The 21,478-nt window shown below is 39.0% G+C and overlaps 1 protein-coding gene and 1 non-coding gene across 2 annotated transcripts; both read right to left on the reverse strand.

Moving 5' to 3' along the window:
• Window positions 1-6,096: 6,096 nt before the first annotated feature.
• Trnal-aag (transfer RNA leucine (anticodon AAG)) lies at window positions 6,097-6,178 on the reverse strand. The gene has a single exon. It is a non-coding gene; the product is annotated as a tRNA-Leu (tRNA).
• Window positions 6,179-7,910: 1,732 nt separating this feature from the next.
• Window positions 7,911-20,971, reverse strand: LOC144661655 (aldehyde dehydrogenase 1A1-like). The gene is made up of 12 exons (XM_078522467.1): window positions 20,819-20,971; window positions 19,084-19,188; window positions 15,717-15,857; window positions 14,539-14,665; window positions 13,495-13,685; window positions 12,921-13,034; window positions 11,510-11,800; window positions 10,916-11,080; window positions 10,549-10,706; window positions 9,955-10,029; window positions 9,173-9,212; window positions 7,911-8,052 (listed from the first exon to the last, which is right to left on the reverse strand). Exons 1-12 carry the CDS (start codon window positions 20,858-20,860, stop codon window positions 8,020-8,022), a joined length of 1,482 nt encoding a protein of 493 aa, XP_078378593.1. The 5' UTR covers window positions 20,861-20,971; the 3' UTR covers window positions 7,911-8,019.
• Window positions 20,972-21,478: the final 507 nt, after the last annotated feature.

Here is a 21,478-nt window from a genome sequence, read left to right on the forward strand (position 1 = left end):
CTGTGTTTTAGTCCTTTTTGCGCTAGTAAAGCAATTTCTCAAAAAAGGTTCTGGAGTGAGTTTAAATGCGAGGCTGCGGCTTAGGGCAAAATGCCGCAACCTCCTGGAGAAAGTATGTATGGTTGGCCAAGAAAAAAATATGAAAAATCTTTTACAAAAAAATTTTGCCCTTAAAAATTACCTCCGCCCAGCTCGTGTTACGTGACGGTCACTCCGTGTATAACAGCGATAGAGCGGGACAGTAACTCCCCTGGAGGGGGGAAGAAGGTCTTTATTCTCTTCACCCTTCACGCGTGCCATAACAAAACCTTCGGAACGTTCTCATATAACTATTTGAAACCCTGGCAGAATACCAAATTTCTGGCAGATTCACACTTAGCCACGTGATGTCTGATTTTTAGCTTTAGTCTACTCCCTCTACTCGTGACGTATCGTTGCGCGCAATGTTGCAGAAGTGCAATCTCTCTCTTACTCTCTACTTTCAGCAACGCTGCGCGCTTGGCTATCTGGTAACATCTGCGCGCGGGCGTTGAAAAGTTATTAGCCAATTTCTGCAATGTAGCTATCCAATCTCTCACCTTAAAAGCACATTGCGTTCACCTTGTTTTGCGAAGGAACTGCGTCATGGGTTTTAGTTAACTTTAGACCAGTAATTAAAGATAATAAAGCTAAACCTATGCACAATGAATACACGTCTGTTTCGCTTTCTTTAGCAAAATCTACAAACTGGGACAACAATAATATCAGAAAATTGACTCGTTTGCCCATTACAATCGATAATTCACTGCTTCACGTAAACAGAGAAGCTTCATTGTTTTGGTTAAGTAACCTTGGTATACGCGTATCCTTAGGGCGCTGACAAACTTTGCTTTAGCGATATGAAGTTTGGAAGTAATTTCACTAATAATTAACAAATAAAGAAGCCTCGACTGTGCTCTGTTCTGTTGTAAAGCACGCAGGATGAGGCTAGAGCACGAAAGAAGTGTAGGGTGAAACGCGAGCCGTAGGCGAGTGTTTCTCCCTACTTCTTGAGTGCTCTAGTCGCTTCCTAAGTGCTTTACTACAGAACAGAGCACAGTCGAGGCTTCTTTATTTGTTTTTTGTTTTGAAAATAATTGCGCGAATTCGTGGGGAAATTAATGAATTTCTTAATTATAAAACATGATAAAAAACACATCTTAACCCTTTAACCGGCAATCGTACATATGTGTACGAAAAACACCAGCAGTGATTGAAAACACTCTAGCTTTTACATATCTGGGCACATGATATTAATGACTGCTTTTTATGGCAAAGTGATAATTTTCATAGCTTTAAAAGCCAACTAACTGACTACAACTCTTAATTTCTGTTGCATATGGTTGTTTGTTCAGCAGCAAATTTGAAAATGCCCGTTTTCTACGTAACAGGACAACAACAAAAAACACACATCTTTGCCTCCATTTTTTTAATGAAAAAATAATTCTGACTTCAAAAATATACATTTGCAGCAAACTTCAACCCTATTCCCTTCCGTTCAGCAAGGAAATTTCCCATCAATCATTCAGAAGACTCAGCAATTACTATTCGATTAGAGCTATGCTTGCAAACCTGTAATTTCCTCGTTGCTGACCGAAAGGGATGCTTGGGAAAAACAGTCAATCCTGCCGGCAAAATGTTGCACCGATTGCATTCTTTGGAAGTCAGAACTCGTCCAAAATGCCTTGGCAGGTCTTGGAATCCACCCACAGAACGGCCAGAGAGACAACTTTACCCATGGACCGCCATCTTTCGATTCGAATATTTCTGGCGTTCCAATCAAGACAAAATCATCTCTCACCTCTGGTTTCTTTCAGATGCTGGCCTCTACCCACCACTCTAGCTTAATGATGCCAGCCTGGGGGCTTCTGCAGTGAAAAATGACTCGAAAAATCACTTATAAACACAAAACGAGCCAAATCCAAGCCCAACAGCTCGCCTACGAACGAAGCAACTGCCGACTACTGACGTCACAATAAAAATCTGAGCCCTCGGTGTTTCGAAACAGCACACATTTTTACTTGGACTTCTTATATGCAATCACGAAGTTCTACAGAATGTATAAGCCCAAAAAACCCCTTAAGAAAGTCACAGAAATCTGCCGGTTAAAGGGTTAAGGAGAACAATAGAGGTCACGTGACCACAACTTTTAACATGACAGAGTGAAAGCTAGGGTTAAACCAAGCCTATAATGGTGTATGGATTAGGGTTGCAGGGTCAGGGCTTGTGGGTTAGGGTTAGGGTTAGATTTTGGGTTAGGGTTGCAGTTTGGGCCTGGGCTGGTCACGTGACCAGCACTCCTGCCACACTGGATCACCTTAGTTAAGGTAACTGTAGCCTTATGATTGCATTGAGCCCTAATAAAGTCTCTGGCCAAGCTACAATGTCAAATTATTTACTCCTCTTGCTTCAATTTTGTGCTGTGGTATAATTATAAAGGTTTTGAGGGGTATTGCCATCTACCCTCCCTCCAACTTCTTGTCCTGCGGTCAAGTTGACACAAAGATTTGCATGAGGACTGGTGTTGATGGGCTTTGCATTTTTGAGTCGTTTGCGAATTCGAAAGATGAATTGACTGGCAAAAAATATTTTTGGTTAAGTGTCCGGTGATGATTTCAAAGTGTGCGTTGTCCGTCTTAGAGCGGTATCCGTCTTATAGGGAGTTTAGTTACAGTAAAATGACTGAAAAACGGCAGGGACCATCAACAGGTGTCCGTCTTATGGAGGTGTCCGTCTTATAGAGGTGTCCGTTATTAAAGAGAGAGTTGACTGTAGACTTTATATGGGTTGATTGCTGTTAGGCTGAGCAATTTTTAAAGTGAATCTCATTTGTTTGTAAGGGACTGGTCATAAAGTACTGGAGGGGGTGGGCCGGAAAAAAAGTGGGGGTGGGCCATCATTTTTGTGCACGTAAAAAGGGGTGGGTCAAGAAACATGACATGCAATTCATTGGGGGTGGGTTATGAACAATTATGCTTCAATTTTATTAGCTGCAGATATGTATATAAACAAAATTTAACACTTAAATTGGAAGTAATGTAGCTTGATAAATGACTTGGAATAAAACTGCTCCTTATTACACCTGGCTACATGGGCAGCTAGTTGTTTTTACAAGATTATGTCAACAACCTCTAAAACATTGCATGCAACAATTAGTATACATCAGTGAAGTTATCCTCAGTATCTGTGTCACAGTGTTTCTAAATTAGGGTTTAAAGTATTACAAACTTGAATAGCTTCTTTTCAAGTGAACATCTTTTTTTCAAAAAGTAATTTTAACCATTTGACATCCCTTTTCCCCATTTTTGATATGGCATCTTAATTTATAACACGCAAAAAAAGCCAACCGACTTGCGTGTGGTAAATATGCAGTAAATCTACATTCATCTTGTGGTGCAAGAATGTCACACAACGAACACGGGATAAAGCAGTATTCCATTAAGGCGGTTTTTTGCACACGTTCATGACTTTCTTTACTTCCAAGACACGTCAATGTATGAACACAAAATGGCAGTAACGCAAAAGCCAAATCGCAAGTTCCGCAAATATGAAATGAATGCAGCTAAATTAAGATGGGATGAAGACAACAAGATTGACGCCAAAGTTGAAGATGTAGCTTACTGAAATGAGGTGAAGGATGCAGTAGTTTCAATAATAGACCATTTAGAGCAAGAGTTTACCAACATCATAGTCGCCAGAGAACAGTTGTGGGAAGTGTATGGTGTTCTCCAAAGAAAGGTGGACCAGACTGGCATCCTGAAGCAGCAATGTAGAAGTGAGATATAGGGATGCCGAGATGGCTAGAATCCTCAATTCTGATCATGTGAATAGAATTCACAGAGCAAGAGATGACAGTGGCCAGAATGAGGCAGAGAGATTGAATGCATGTATTGGTGAAGCACTGGTTGATGGTGGGGCCATGCAGTGGAAGTTCCATGACGCACTTGATGGACTGACACAAGATGAAATTGCTGCACTCTCACTTAATGATATCAAGAAACGCGATGAGCTAGCAATGGAACAAAATGAGCTGGCAACGGAACAAAATGCGTGTACTGTTGCCCAGAATGTGGCTGAAAAAATCAATCACGAGCCAGATCCAGCTGGAGATTACATGCAATCATTTCTGACCCCACAAAAGAATGCACAGTTTTTCTTAAACACAGAACAACTACACCAGTTTGTTTCGGCACCAGATTCAAAGAAGAAAGACGTACCAGGATCTGCATAATTTAAGAAAATATATACTTTTATGGAAGAATATGTCCAGGTGGGAGACCTCTACTTGGAATATATAAAAGGTGACTGCCAAAACACAAACAAAACCCTCTCTGGGTTTTGTGCTAAATTTCCCTGTTCAGCTCCAGACTTGGAAAGAGTTCCAAGGCCAATGCCAGATCACAAAGCTCTACCAGAATTGTGTTACTTGCCCTTTGGCAAGACCCTAAAGCCAAAGATAATGATGGTGATCCTTCTGAATCAGTGGACAGTGATGTCTCTGATGATGAGGATGATGTAATTTTATTTGAATTTGGTGAGCCCAGTGACGACGATGGAAATGACTCACAGAATGACGAGATATAACAGCCTCGTAACTCCAAAACTGGAAGGTCATGTACAACATATTTGACCCGTCATTTCTATGGAGACTCTGATTGATATCATAAAATGCAAGGTTAATGGTATTTTATCTATTTTTTTTTGGGGGGGGCAGTGGTTTTTGTGTCAGGATTAAAGGGTGGGCTACAGTTTTGGTGTTAACTAGGAAGGGTGGGCCACTAAAACTTTGTCTACTGTAAAATCGATTTTTCCGGCCCACCCCCTCCTGTACTTTATGACCAGTCCCTAACTATAAAGAAGGAGGTACTCATGAATTTGAATAAAATTTTGAGAAAGAAAGGGAAGGAAAAAGAAAATTATTTTGGAGCCCCAATCATTAATGCACCTATCAATGTTAAGCCTCAGTGTGGGGGGTAGGGGGGGGGGGGGGGCGCGTTCAGACACAGGGGATTTTGACATTTTTTGGAAGCCAGAGTCGAATTCCCCACCCCTGGGCACCTAGTGAAAGTCAAAATAATTTCACAGATCTCCTCTTAAATTTCTAACCCAGCAGACCATTTTAGATGTCAAAATCCCTACTCTGGGAGAGCTTTACGATGTGAATTTAGGCCTTTCTCGATTATGCTAGCATTTTTTTCGGCATTTTTTGGGAAAACGAGCATTTTTTTCGTTTTTTCTTCAAAAAAGAATTGCTAGCATTTTCTGTCACTTTTCATGACTGTGATCCAGATTTTCAGCACTCAGAACTCAGAAGGATAAATAATCCTAAAGTTTCTCAATTTTGATTACATAATTTGATTGTTTTCTGTCTGTTTCGACTGTTTGTGCGTTGTGTTACTTGTGTATTTGTGTTGTGTTACTTGTGTGTGTTTTTTTAAATTTTTTTTTTAATTATTTTTATAAACAAACAATGTTGTTGTTATGAGCATATAATGTGAAAGTTTGTACGTTTTGTTTGAAATAAAATAAAGCATTTTTTGGAAATGAAGTGGCATTTTTTAAAGAAATCAGGCATTATTTTAGCATTTTTTTGGCTTTATGCGAGAATTTCTAGTAGCATTAAATGCCAGTTTTACTAGCATAATCGAAAAAAGGCCTATGTGAATTCCCGTGGGTTGCCCCCCCCCTCCCCCCCACCCTGGGGCTTAACATGTGCATTAGGACTGAAAAGCGAAATTGGTTATGCTCGTCTACGGGGCCCAAGAACTCATACGCGAACACAATTATTCAACGCTTGCCCATCGAAAACAGCTGCATTGCAGGCGAAATTTCAATTTAAAACAGGCAAGTGCCAACGAAATATGGTCAAATATCTATATATCACACCAAAATGAAAATATTGATCGCCTTTGCCCGAAATTCGCACTTAGAAATTGAGTGAGCGTTCGAACGGTAACTTTACAACTTCAAGAAATTTTAAACTAATTTTGGGGTATGTGAAAAAACTTCGATCGGGAAAACACTCAGTATCATCAATTTAAAAAAATAATTTGGGAAAAAAAAGAAAAAGGTTATATGTGGCAGCGGTGGGATTCGAACCCACGCCTCCGAAGAGACTGGTGCCTTAAACCAGCGCCTTAGACCACTCGGCCACGCTACCAGCGATGGTATATTTGGTGTAAAATATTAATTTATTCCTGCTAAAGCGCCTGTTTGATTTGCAATTTGGTCCCAGGCCTTTTCTGCGTGAAGATAAACAATTTTTGATCTGTAAAATAATCTACATTTCTAACGAGTCGCACGCAAATCTGGGCGACAACGTTAACTTTTGAGCAAAGCAGTATATTATTATTCCAAGATAAAAAAAAATGAATATTTATCCCGTTGAATTCAAAGTCCTCGGCAGAGTTCACACGTTCGAATCCACAGTTAGGAATTGCTAGGAATTCACAACAAAATATTATTAAAAATCTTATAAAAACGATCCAGGGCGTCAGACCGAACCTGTCCCAGGCGTATCATTAGTTAGGACCCGGGGGCTCTTTCCTATATTTAAAAATGACGGGATTCTCGTTGTACGTTTTGGCGCAAAATTTGTGGATTCATGGATACCGCTCAGGGTGATATAAAAACCTAAAATGAATGCTGCTAGTGCTGCCAGGAGTGCTGTCGGTGTATCATGTTTTTCAGGACCTCTTTCAGGGAACTTTGAGGTTGTCGATCTGAAAAATAACGGAAACAGCAACTGTTTTTGTTACGCAAATAATTATTATTTCTAAATGTAATTTCTTGACAGTCATCAAGTCGTCAAATTGACAGTGCAGTTTTTTTTTTTTTTTGGATTAGTACTCCTCAGGGATGAAAATGAATATGGGCCACGCCCAGGAAATGAGATTCTGGTACCTTTTAGGGGTATTATCGAAATTTTTCGGAGAGCACCCCAGCATTTTTATATGGGAGTACCCCCCCCCCCAGAAGTTGGGGAGCAGCGCAAAGACAATCAAGGAGAAGAAATGACGAGGGGCTTTATTTAAATTGACTTTGAATAACTTGCAAGACTGCTGGACTGCCATATAAAAAGAGGGGGGGGGGGGAGTGAGACCAAAAATCCCTCTCCCTTTCATATGAAAAAGTGGGAGGCGTGGTGGCCCTAATGGTTAGTGTGCCAGACCCTAGGAATCGAGCGGTACGGGTTCGAGACCTGGCTGGGGTCACTGTGTTGTGTTCTTGGGCAGGACTCTTCACTCTCATAGTGTATCTGTCCACCCAAATGGGTACTGGGTACAGGTGACATAATGCTGGGGAGGTACTGCGATAGACTAGCATCCCATTCAGGGGGGAGTAGAAATATTCTTAGCCACTTAATGCTACCGAAACCGGGATAAGTTCGGCAGTATGGGCCGCATGGCTCGAGGCTTCCCCCCCCCCCCCCATTTCATATGAAAGGGATATGGGATATGCAAAAGGAGACCATCTTACTCTCCTGGATGATCTAGGAATTACCAGGACAAAGCCAAAACGAATTATATGCAAATCCCCTTGGGTTTATTTTTCCGACCTCCTTCCTTAGACAAATAAGTAAACTCTCAAAATTCCCCCGTATTTGGATTTTTCTAAGGTTTGCATCTATATAAAATAACTAATGCTGACCTAAGGAAGCGGCATGGAACAGTCAGAAAGAATAAAAACATACCGGGTAGTTGAATATTACAGCTAGTGGTTTTCGAGTCATGGGACCTTGCTAAGCATATAAGAATTAAAAAGACTACTACAAGATGGCAAAGAAAACATTTCACTATAAATAAGCTATTTTATTTATTTTGTCCTTTAAATTCAGGCACTTGGAGTGTTTTATTAGGCTTCTGGGTTTGTTACTGAACATCTGATACAGCTTTCCTACTAAATAAAGTTTATTGTACAGTCTGAAACATTCTTAATGTTATCTGCATCCATGCATAATTAATTACAGTCTGACTGCATGAGTTGCTTTCAGTACAAAGCTTAAGAATTCTTTGATGGTACTTTCATCGTAACCTACAAAAAAATGAAAATAAAAGGTAACATCAGTAGAACTGTCATGTAATCCTTCCAGGCTGAGGTCCCCTTCCTCAATTACTATATTAATATTTTATCCAAAATCTGCCAAATAAGTAGACAAGACTGTACAACTCTTACTTTGTTAATGATCCTTATGCTGTAAAAGTAATCAAATTCACATTTATTTGGATATATTTATTTTGTGCTACTCTTAAAATAGCTTTTTTACTGAATGGTCATTAAAAAGGGTGTCATCCACAGACTGGAAACATGAATGGAGAACTGCATGGAAGTAACTGCTTTTTATTGCACTGCTGGATGGGGTGGAGATCACAGGTCAGGGATAAGAACTCCTTTTTATCAAGTAACAATGAGCAAGTCCGATGGGTACCATAAAGATCCATGTATAAGCCGCACCTTTTTACTCAAAATTTAAGTAAAAAATCGGGGATGCAGCTTATCTACGGAAACAGCTCTCCTCCTCAAGACATCACTGAAAAAACATATAACAGCCAGAAAACTTTGTTGTTGTTCAATTTTGCTTTCATAAGACTTAATTCATATTAAACTTTGCAACAACTGCCATGTCAGTGTTTTGAATATACGTGCTTGTTTGTCTTTGTTTGTTTATCAAAAGAACGTTACTTGTCTGTCTGAGTGTATTTTTTTTTTGAAATTTGAGCTTCCAAATTGGGGGTGCGGCTTATCTATGGGTGCAGCTTATACACGGAACTTTATGGTATATACATGTGTAAGGCCCTCTATTATGGGTTATATGCAGTACTAGAATAGAATACTGGGGGACATTGAATGGGATAGGAATGTTTAGATCTTGTCAATGGTCACTTTTTCAATATCTTCACTGATTATCCAACCCCCTGACCCTTAGAAAAACAGACGAACATTTAAGCAACATTATCAAATAAACAACAATAAGGTTCACAAAAACTTGACGTGAGGGTCACGATTGCTAAATGATCAATGTCCAGAAGAGTACAAAACTGAGAACATCAAACATTACGGCAATAAAACATACATGTTTCAACAACAATATCAATTATTAAAAAGATATGTAAACCAAGGAATAATTTGATAACATGCTATCATCGCCACTTACTGTTTTCACTTCCAAGTAGGGCAACAAGCCATATTCACCCCTATTTAAAAAAAAATAAAAATAAAAAAAATCATATGTTCATAAAATTGGCATTATACAGTCCTTTATCAAGCTTGATAGCACAATCATTCAAAAGATGACATAAGCTTAATCCTCTAACTATCAATTTTATTCGTGGAAGGGATGGATTACAGATCAGTTTTGATATAAAAACTACTATACAATAGATCCATGTTTCAGACCACAAGCAAAATTCCAGTGCACTTTCATGGGAAAAGCAGTGGCCTTAAAATATTTAGCATGTTTGACTCTGGATTGAGTAGCCCTGTAAGAGCAATGACCAACTACTGCTCATCATGTTGTGTTTTTCACCAAAACATTTTACTCTGACTAGCAGTGCCTGTCTGTGCCCACCGAGTATAATACAGCCATCTGCATTAGGAACACCTGAAAAAAATACTAGCTAGGGGCTATCCTGTGTTGGGCTAGCAGCTAATCCAGGGAGAGTAGCTGTACTTCTTGTTGGTTCATTATTATGTAAAAACAGTCATACAGTGTAACTAAGTGCTGGCAAATTATGATGTAATAAATCACTTGCATGCGTTTGCAAATTATTGGTTGGAAAGAAAAACCTTTACCTTTTATTTCATACTAACGTTATCTTCTTGGTACTGCAGGTATTTTCTATAATTTATATTACAAAATTTAGCACTTTGCTTGACCTCCATAGCAATTAAGAAACTGAGTAATACATACAAAGTATTTGATTTAATTAAAATTACCATTCTCTGCCAAATCCAGACATTTTAAAGCCACCAAAAGGTGCTTGAGGACCCCCACTATCATAACAATTGACCCTGAAGAAAAATATAATAATTATATATAAATTATATAATTATATAATTTGTAAAATCAGTTTGTTTAATATCTTAACCAGGAGGTTGTGGGTTGAAACACCGATGGGAGAGGAAAGGATGTGTAGTATTAGTTGATTTTTTTGGATGCTAGTGCTCACACATTGAGGCTAAAGTACGTGCATTGAAATGTTCAATCTAAAACTGTATCAAGTTATGGAATAAGAATTAATTAACGAAACCAATAAATACCGGTATATGGCCGGGGAGTTAAAATTGTAAAAAGTCTGACTCTTGAGATAACTGGTGGAAAAATGTATACCCCTCCCATAAAACGTTTTATGGTTAAATTTTCCTGGAATTTCCAGTTAGCTTCACAATTTCCTTAACGTTTAAAATTTTAGGCTGTTGAGACCCCACCCCCTCACAATTCCCAATGACCTACATGTACCATGGGGTGGGTGTGAATGTTTTCTGAAACTGCACAGTACAATAGCAGAAACATTATGGTGGTTTACTAACCAGACTGTCCCAGCTTGTAAACTGTGAGAAATAGTTGTTGCTTTGTCTATGTCTTTGGTAAATACTGCTGCTGCCAGGCCATAAGTTGTGTTATTTGCCCTCTCAATAACCTCATTTACATCACTGAATTTGATTATCTGCTGCACTGGGCCAAATATCTACAATGATAGAACCAAAATAATCACAGTTATTTATAAATGTTTTTGGCATGGCAATTTTTTGAAGCTTTTTTGGTTGACAAATATTATTGCGATGGAAGTATGTTGCTTTAAAATAATTATAGTCTGATCTGATATAGAATTGATGTGTCTTGAATAATTGAATGAATACCCGGTAATTGAATGAAAAACATTGGCAAACACCGGACCTCTTCTTTGGCAATCCTCATGTGATCTTTGACATCTGAGAAAACAGTAGGTTGTACAAAATAACCCTTGTCTCCATGCCGAGCACCGCCACACTCCAGCTTTGCTCCTTCCTTTTTTCCACTCTCAATCAGATCAAGGATTTTGTTAAACTGTTCTTTATCTATCTAAAACAAAATTGATGATGACAGTTAAAAATTTCAAAACATTAGTGTGACTACTGGTTAGTGTTGTCCTACCTGTGGCAGTTAACATTAATAAATATTACTTCAATGAACACATTCAAATAACTATATTTTAAACTCAGGTTTACTTCATCAATCCCTTGACTCAAATAAAACCAAAGACTCTTGCTTTTTTTTTTCTTGGCATGAGTTTTACCATTTGTTGAAAAGAATTCCTGTCATTTCCATTTCCACAAACAGTGTATGTAAGACCATTACTGGTAGGTTTTTAGATGTAAATGTAAAGCCAAAAGCTACAGCTGACAGGACAAAACCTCACTTGCTTGACTCCCTGTGGCTTATTAATTTAACCATGCCCTGTGTAAATACAACAACTAGCACATTAAGATAGCAAATAGAGAAACCTCACACCTGTGGACCTTGCTTGATCACATCATCAAAAGGATCCCCAACTGTACGGTTCTGAGCTCTTAGCACACTCTTTTTTACAAACTCATCATAAATGGTGTCTTGTACAAAAGTGCGACTACCAGCACTGCAACACTGTCCTTGGTTAAAGAACAATGCAGAGTGTGCATACGCCACTGCAATGTCAATATCTGCAGTGTCAGCAAAAACTATATTGGGGCTCTTTCCTCCAAGTTCTAGTGTCACACGCTTTAAGTTGGAGTTTGCAGCTGCTGCTTGTATTATTCTACCGACCTTGAAAAGAATACAACATTCATTATTAAAACAAGATAATTAAATCAATTATAGCTTTAATTAGATGCTTATGCAAAATATGTACTGTACTTATACCTAATCGTACCTTTGGCTGCGCAACAGGCGAGTTTGGCGAGCATGTTCGTATTTTGGCGAGATGCAGTCAAGCCAAAATACCCAATGCGAGACCTTACGAGCCTGATGCCCGCCCAAGGTCTGTATTACCGTACCCAAACACAAAATCTGTGATTTTCGCCCTGTGAAGCATGCTGCTAGTACGTAGTGCAAAATGTGTTGACCTGCTTGTATTGATGTTTGTCTCACTCTTTATCAAGTTCCTCTTCTGCCATCCTTTTTTTTAGTTCACCATAAAATCCAAAGCGGACCCGACCCCAAATGTTCATCTGATTCAGACCGCGGAAAACACGCACATTGCGAGCGCGCCAAGTTTAGTTTTGGGGGAAGTTTTTATCATTCGCGGTACCCACGAGGTTCTTTTTAGGTAAAAACCTCTTTCAATCACATACGGTACACTATTTACTTCAAAGTGACCGAGGTGGCAACAGGCAGTGACGATACGTAGGATCAGGAAGAGACGCGCTGATTGGCTACTGCGAATTGGGTACGGTAAAAAAAATACTGGGATTTGTGATGTGACCCTAACTTGCAAGTCTAGTATTTACTAAATGCATGGAGCTGAACCAACCAATACATACTGCGGTGTGTGTGGAAGGCATTATGGACTAATGGTTAGTGTGCTGGACGCTGGATTGAGTGGTCCAGGTTCGATCTGACTGGGGCAATGTGTTGCATTCTTGAGCAAGACACTTTACTCGCATAGTACCTCTCTCTCCACCCAAATGAGTGTCAATGAACTTAATGCAGGGGATTAACACTGCGATGGACTTAAGCATCTCATCTGGGAGTGGCTGGTAAATAATACTCCTGGTCACTTCAATTGCAACTGCCAAAACCAGGATAGGCTCTGCTGGCATAATGGGCTACTAGACTCTAACACAGACTTTACCCTTACATATGATCTTCCTTAAGTTTGTCTATGGCTCTACAGTAGCTCAATTATGTACGATGCACAGGGAACAGTTTGTTAACAAAATTATACCTCAGTTGATCCAGTGAATGACACTTTGTTGACATCCATGTGCTCAGATATTGCCGCTCCTGCTGTGGGACCATAACCAGAGATGACATTTACTACACCAGGAGGAAAGCCAGCCTTAAAGTAAAGAGTGGCATTCAATTAGGTACTTTATCACCAGTAAAAGAGTGAGTAGAAAACCCCCACTTCATGGAACTGTACATATTACAGACTCAGTACACTAACCTTGCTATTGAAAACCTAATTCAATAACCCATCCAAAAAGTGTCAAAGGTTGGCCAAAAAAGAATAATATTATTGACTTACAATTTTCACAGGAGCCTAAATATCTTGAAGCAGAGGGTCGCCACAACACTCAACATTTTTCTTTTTTTCCCCTACTGGTTCAAAGAAGTCTTGTGGTAATTATGAAATGTTTTAAATTATTAGTTCATCAGTGACTTCTCTGAAGATTGATATGCGGGGGAAAAGTTATGTGATGTTCTGATCTACTGGTCAAAAGTAGCTACCTCTTAAAACTACAACTACAAGTCTTGTAAGTCAGACTCTCATAACTGTAATTTAGCCTCTTATTTACCTCTTTGAACAGGGATCCTAGATATAGAGCTGTTAATGGAGTTTGTTCAGCTGGTTTGAGTACAACAACATTGCCGCAAGCCAGGGCTGCAGAAATTTTCAAGCCAGCCATGTTGAGAGGGAAGTTCCATGGAGTAATGGCCCCAACCACACCCACAGGTTCATGTCTGGTGTAGACAAAGTAAGGACCATCTGCAAAAAAAAAAACATGACCACTCAGGGGCAGTATATTCTGCAAAGATCAAGACCTTTGTATGATTGTTTCTGTAGGTACTTACATGCCTACTATAGCTGGTTTTGGAATGTTGATTTTTATTTCTGGCATTGCATTTATATTTAAACAAAACTGTGGTTTTGTCCAAACCTCCTCCACAGAAGGGAATAGAAATTCCTGGAGGTGGAAGGGGTCTTAAAGACCCAAAACTTCAAGGAGATATATGAAGCTTTGTAATTCGAATTTCCAGAGGGGTGGGGGTCTTAGGAAAAATCCCTTCCATGGGGGAGGTTTGGATAATTTATGGAACAACACATTACATTATGCCTCATCTCATGTGGAATGCATATTCTACAGAAAAATTGCGACATTACAGGTTATTGTCACACCTCCCTTTAACTTTAAAAATTGCAAACAGATGTGTAACGTGGTATGCCACTACCTTACGTATGTGAGGCTCTGCCAGGGGGGGATTTCGTGTCGCTTGTCTAAATTTAAAAATGCCCCGTGTGGCTGTTTTATCGCACTTCCCGTCGCTGTCAGTAGTAATGAATTGAAGGAAAATTGCTTGTCCTTGTTGGAATTTCAGTTTTTTCAAAAGGGTTGTTGTTTGTCGCGATTTTATTTTATGTGCTGTCGCTACTTTTTGGGCCACGTCGCTTGTTGGAATTTACCCTGGCAGGGCCTCTCGTGTGTAACATTTCAGACTGAATTCAAACCTTAGCTGTCTCTTACAGAATGGGATAGACTGAATCAGTCATCTACACTGTATTCGATAAGACAAATGCAACTTAAAGAGAGAAAAAAAAACATCTTGCATCATTAACTTACCAGAAGAGATGGTCTTTCCTGTTATCTTATCAGCCCAGCCGGCATAGTATCTGAAGCACTTCACAGTGAACTCCATATCATCTACAGAATCAGCAAATAATTTTCCACTGTCTATTGTCTCCAGAGACTAGCAATTGAGTCAATAAACAAATTTCAAAATATTGTTAAAAAACTCATTAATAATTCATAAAGAAAATACAAAAGAAATTAATGTTTAGTGAGTGTCTTTATATCTGATAAAGACACGGCTAAACTTTACGTCCAATTTTCTAGGCCAAAATAAACCCAAATCTAAATATTACAGTAACTGCAAGAATGAGTTGATCTATATCAGAAGATTTTTAAGCCGTTCAATAAATTCGCAGTTCGTGTTTTATCAAGTATAATACACGGCTGCGCCTCGTGTTTTAAACTTGATAAAACACTGTTGCTCATTTATTAAACATTACTTAATTAATAAAAATGAATTAAAAATTATTGATTTTAATTTTCTTAAATTTACTGTACCTGTAATGTTAAGCTTGGTACTCACTCTGATGCTAGTGGGTGCACTAAGTATTTTACAGTGTAATGTGCGCAGTTTTTGTGGTAATAAATACAGAGCTTTGCCTCTTTGGAGCAAAGTAATCTGACTAGCTGACTGTTGAAATGTCTGGGAGTATTAACAAGGCTCAGACTCTGAGATTCAATCTTTAGTTAGTTAATAACTTAATATACGGGTGGGAAATTTTTAAATAATTTATTTCCTGTACTGTAAGCTTTCTAAGAATATTTTCAATTAAATTCCAATAAAAAATAAAACATCAATAGGAAACGTGTCTGGTCAATATTTTTACATTAATTATTTAATTATTAATTAAAATGATTTACTTGTTGTTGTTGTTTTGTAGTTTTACATCTTTAGCATGCAACCTTGCTAATCTTCCCTTCATAACATAAAATAAACTTTAACTAAATACAGTCAACTCTCTCTTAACAGACACCTCTATAAGTTGGACACCTTTTTAAGACGAACACCTGGTGTTCGACCCATCCCTGCCATTTTTCATTCATTTTACTGAGAACTAAACTCCCTATAAGACGGACATCTCCCTAACATGGACAATTGGAGCTGGTCCTGATGGTGTCTGTTTTAGAGAAAGTTGACTGTATTGATGCCAGCATTATTTCACACTCACTGCCAGATAGTCCAAATCTCGTTCAATAAGATCAGCTACTTTGTACAGCAGTTTGCCTCTCTGAGAAGCATCCATGGTCCTCCAAGGACTCCCCAGTTTAAAAGCTTCACTAGCTGCCTTGACAGCTTTGTCTACATCTGCCTAAAATGGGAATAAGGAAATATTGTTAATCTAAGTATATATGCTTAAAATTAAAGCTACAGTTGAGCAGCCCAAAAAAAAAGATACAGTGTACTAATGACTCAGGGCTCGAGACTAACTTTTTAACTCACTGGTTTATTGGCTAGTGTTATGTCAGATTGTACTAGCCAAAAGTAATTTGTCACTAGTCAGATCTATTGATTTCTATCAAGAACTTTTGACTTTTCCAAGTTGTTCACTAGCCAAAGTGGCTAGTAGGAATGCTAAGCCTGGTATACGTAGCCAAAACCTAAGTTTTAGTAGTCTTTGGCTAGTTGGCTACCGTTAGTCTCGAGCCCTGAATGTCATAGCTAAAAAAGTTCCTTTTTTTATGCTTCAAAGATAATTAATTATAAACGCAAATTTATAACACAAAAATAATAATTTAAAATTTTAGTTTTGTAAGTAGTGTAAGTTCTTGCTTCTTCGAAGAGATTCGTTCTCCCAAATGACACACGTATTCAGAAAGCCGAAGGATAGACCAGCCATTAACCGAATGGCAGGAATTGTTTACAAAGTGAAGTGCCACGACTGCTCTTTTACGTACATCGGGGAAAGCAAGCGCTCGTGGTCCTCGCACGGAGCCGAACATGATCCAGGGCGCGCGAGCAATAGCGAATCAGCAATTAAACAGCATGCTGAGTCAACGGAACATAATATCCATCCTAAGGACGCCCAGATCCTCGAGCGTGGTGTAGCCAATTACAGCAAGAGGCTTTTCTTGGAGTCGTGGCACTCCACTTTGGACAGAGATGCTATCAACGAACGCAAAGCTTTTCCTCGCGCTTATGTGCCGTTAATTCAAAATTAAAATGTCGCACTAACGCACGGATTGGTAGCGCGAGCTCCAACAAACTTTCAATAACTCTGATGAAGGTGAACGGCCTTGCGCACGGTGTTGGTGATCACGAGCGTAACATTTTGCGTGACATTAAAAACGCTTGATTTTCTCTTATTAATTGAGCTCAGAATTGTATGAAAATTGGCACACTTCTTCTAGAAAGAATGTGCACCTCAAAAAGCTTATAATTTTTCATGACGCTCACGTAATATTAAAGTTATAGCAGTTAAAAAAACAAGATAGCAAATTAGTGCATTACCGCGAAAAACGGATTTTTCGCAGGTGGCTTTAAAATAACTTTTTACGGTGGAATGAGAAAAGTAACGACAAAAATTAAGTGCACATAAACTGTTTCGACTTTTTTAATTCAGTTTTTACCGGTGACTGTTTCGGTTGAAGAATTATCAATACGAATCCAATGTCACTTTGACTTACCTCGAAAAATCTTCGCTTTCGGTCAATTGCGTTCCCATTTCGTGCCCGTTCCTATCGTGCCTTACGTCACTCTCAAGGTTCCATTTAGCGTGCGCATCGTTCCTATCGTGCACATCGTTCCCTGATCGTTCCCATAATCGTTCCTTATCGTTCTTCTTCAAAGAAAGATTTCTACCATGCACTTGGGGTCAACGTGGTCTAGACATTAATTATTCTGCACTCGCTAAATTTCATTACATGTATTTAATACGGAGTCGTGAGTTAAGTGAGTTAAGAAGAGGAAGGTTCGTTCGTTTCATTTGCTTTCTTGCTTTCTGGTCTTGTTCTTTTTGAAATAAAATTTCAAGAACGTACCGGTATAAAGTCAAATGAAAGCCCAACGTGTTTATCGGCGACCGACACGGATGTCTCGATCTCAATCAAAAAATAAACAACAAAGCAGCGTTCGTTCTTCCGTGACTTACACATAAAATTAAATCGCAAAAAACAACAGCAAACGCTAATGAGCTATTAAAGTAATTTGCAGTTTCGAAAATTCAAATAATATCAACTATCATCCCATAGAAAACATTAAAGCGAGCGCGCGTTATAAATTTGTTTTCATTGTTTCTGGTGCTGGAATGAAATTTGATCCGGTTTCAGAACTCGTTGCCTAGCACGTGACAGAAAATCTTCCCATCGCGAAAGTTTTATCGGCGATGAAATCTTACGAATTTGTTCTTCGTGAACGAAAAATGGAGTTTAGATTAATTCTGAAAAGAAGGGCAGTTCGCAATCTAGTAATTTTTAGTTAAGTTTTCATCAAGAACCAAAAGAAATTACCCAAAACGTGCTGTACAAATTTAGCTGTGCAAGGCCATCCCCTTTTTTTTCTCTGTTTAGCGTCGTCCGACCGACCCAGATTTTCGCGTTTTCAAAAAAAAAAAAAAAAAATTATACAGAAGGTATAGAAGGCAATGACACATTATTTTAAATAATGTTTCATCCTTTTTACGCTGTTCTTGTTTGAGTTTAACCACGACGTCGATTTTTCCTTCCTCCATTGCAGCCATGTTGACTTTGTAACCATGTCTTCTTGTTTCCAGGCTCCACGGACATTATGCTGAGGTACCGGGCCTCCTAGTTCCAGACTCCTTATCCACTTTTTTTTTTGAATTTTTTTTTTTTAATTCCGACCGACCGACCCAAAATCAGAAAACACATACGACGATAAATGAAAAAAAAAAAAGGGGATGGCCTTTCTATCCGTCTGTGACGCCGGATAAGCGATCGGAAAGCGGCGCGCACGATAGGAACGATAAGAACGCTAAAGAAACTATATGTTGGGAACGATGGGCACGATTTGGAAGGGAACGATGGGCACGATTCTGGAAAGATCTGTGGGCACGATAGGCACGATATTTGTGGCACTGCCTTCGAGGGAACGATAGGCACGTTTCGCCGTGTTTGTTACGCCGGAAGTGCAGATTTTCGACCATTTTTTTGAAATTCTTTTAGCTCTTACTTCTCACTCTTTTGCTTAATTGCATTTTAACATACAAAATACTTTAGGTCTGTTATCTGAGCAAACATGCTGAAGAAAATTGTAAGATTCTAACGTTTTTGTAAACAGTAAATTAGAATCAAATACAACTGCTTCGGCCAAAATTCGAGTGGTAGGCAACACCGTGCGCAAGGCCGAACAGATGTCACCGAAAATTTAGAAAAGAAAAACAGATCGGCTTAAAAAATCTTCTTTAAATAATCATAATCATCATCATCAAAATAACAATAATAATTATTTAAAATTCTTAACTTGCCAGATCTATACAGAAATGCCCCCCCCCCCCCCCTTCAAAAGTATGAATTAAAATTAAATTAAAATTACTGGTACATATTATAATTACATATTATAATGTACAATGTACTCACTTTGTCACCTTCTGCCACATCACAGATCTTTTCCTCGTTCACTGGATTAACGGTAGGAAATGTTTTTCCACTGACAGAGTCCACATATTCATTATTGATAAATAACTGTTTAGGGCAAAAAGGGATATTATTAAATAAATATTAATATAATATTTATGCCAAGATCAAGCAATTTAATAATATTATACAGTCATGAATAATCCAAAATTACGTGTAACATATGTGTAACATGCAATTTTGGATTATACATGATACGTATTATGTATCATGTAAATGAAGAGATTCGTTCTCCCAAAGTGTCATTATGTACAAAGTTGGATTGCAATGAGGATGAACTTATTGTGGTTTCCAGTGAAATGCGAACTCTGAAATTCAATCCTCGACCAACAGTTTACGCTTTTTGTTGCCGTCAATCATCTTAGCGAACCTCTTGGGAAACAGAAGTTCACTTCAACCAGGTCAAAAGGTCACGACTGTCAGTTGTGATTGGTAGATTTCAATCCATTTTGTTTGTTTCTGTTTGTCACGGTTCGTTGGCAGTTGCCATTATTATGATTGACGGCAGCGAAAAACGCAATCGCTAGTTGGATTTTGAATTTCAGAGATCGCATTTCACTGAAAACCGCAATACACTGTCAATAAGAAGACCGTTTCATATCACTTTTTAATATTGTTTCAAACACAACACTGACTTTATTCCTCGCGAAGCGAGGCCGAAGGCCGAGCGTAGCGGGGTGTATAATTTTGTCCCTCAAAGGGCTCAGGCGGGATGAAATCTCGTGTGGAGTTTACGGTCATGTATATATATATATATATATATATATATATATATATTTGTGAGCTTGGTGTCTGGCGGAAATGACGTCACACGGCCGCCGCGCGCTGGTGGCCTAATGGTAAGGCGTCGAACTTGAAATCAGATCTTCGGGACTGAGGGCGCGGGTTCGAATCCGGCTAGGGTTTTTTTTTTTTTTTTTCCTTATTTTTTTTGTGGGTTCGAATCCTGAGCCTTTCATTTTTATCGTTTTTCTTTTCGGATTAAAATAACACTGATTTCCACATAATACTCCCTCAACGCCTATTCAGGCTATAAACCTTTCATCGCCATCAGGGGCGCGCGGGCGGAGGGTTCGAATCCTCCTGCCGTTCGTTCTTCTTTTTTTTTAATGCCCTCAAATAAATGTCCAAACTGCGACTATCCAATAATTTGTCGATGATTTTGAAAATAGCCTGCGCTTCCCAACGCTTTATACCTCTTTACGAACCTGAAAGAGCCGCCATCTTCAAAGCGGAGTAGACCCTGGGAACGAGGGTGTCACGGCCATGCCCGTTACTAATTTTTAACAAATATATCTTCCTGCCTACTGTGGAAAATTGAATATGTACAATGTTCAACTTCAAATAATCCACTCCTTATTTATAACACCAACCCCCCCCCCCCCCCCCGCCTCCCCAACCCAGAGCTTCGCGAGGCCCTGCGAGTCACGTATTACTAGTTTAATTTAATTATAATTAAATCCATTTTCACTGCACAATTATAAACTTAACAAATTACAAACAATTGATAGACAGAAAAATACAGCTATTGCAGATCGACTTGCAATTTGTTTGGCAAGAACTTGAAATTGTGTGGAGTTGTGTGCAAGCCTGCCTGTAGCACCGCGCGTATGCAGTCTGTTTCTGTAGATAACTCTGTAGTCAAATTTGTATAATTTGCATAAAAGCTGTGACCTACCTTTTTGAACTTAATCTCTGGATTCCTTATGGCTTTAGGCATCTTTTTGAAAGCAAAGAATCGGGCAAAAAATCTACTTCGCAGTCAGCAGAAGTAAATTTCGCAGTAGACCCCAGGATCTGCAGTCCAGGCTCCCTCGGCTCCCCCGACGATCCAACATATTTCCCTCCCCTACTACCCCAGTTGACAACGCGTTTGTATTGGCAATCAGTGAGGTGGTGAGGTGGGCAATGGGACCTCTTTGCATAGATGGACAGATGGCAGACAAGATTACAATTAATTTTAAAATGCAAACGTCTCATGGAGTATAAAATATTGGCCAATAAATCATCCTTTGAACACTACAAAGAACACTACTGTTCAATGTCTCATGAAATATTGGCCAATAAATCTTGCCATCCAGCCTTACAATCAATCTGGTTTTATAAGCACTTAGAGTAACGTCTGGTACGAGCATTTCTTGAACAAGAGATCCGGCAGCAGACAAGCCAAGCAGTTTTTTTTTCTTCGTTGCGTGGTCCCCTGCATCCAAACTGTTTTTTTTTTTTTTAAATTGTTGGCCAGTAGATTCACACAAAGTAAACCTAACCGACTGAAAACGTGAGCAATACCAGCTCATCGATAAGGGTCTCCTAGGGGTTTTACCCGGGGGGGGGGGGC

The sequence above is a fragment of the Oculina patagonica genome, chromosome 1 (genome assembly GCF_052425735.1).
Source record: "Oculina patagonica isolate OP01 chromosome 1, crgOcupat, whole genome shotgun sequence".
Classification (NCBI taxonomy): Eukaryota; Metazoa; Cnidaria; class Anthozoa; order Scleractinia; family Oculinidae; genus Oculina; species Oculina patagonica.

Bases quoted from the DNA above. Each gene is read 5' to 3' on its own strand.
- LOC144661655 (XM_078522467.1), bottom strand. From the start codon at position 20,860: ATGCCTAAAGCCATAAGGAATCCAGAGATTAAGTTCAAAAAG. The intron at 13,035-13,494 runs GTAAATAAGAGG...CTTTACTTTAAG, and splicing joins TAGGATCCCTGTTCAAAGAG to GCTGGCTTTCCTCCTGGTGT. The intron at 8,053-9,172 runs GTAAGTGGCGAT...ATTTTTTTGTAG, and splicing joins CCTACTTGGAAGTGAAAACA to GTTACGATGAAAGTACCATC.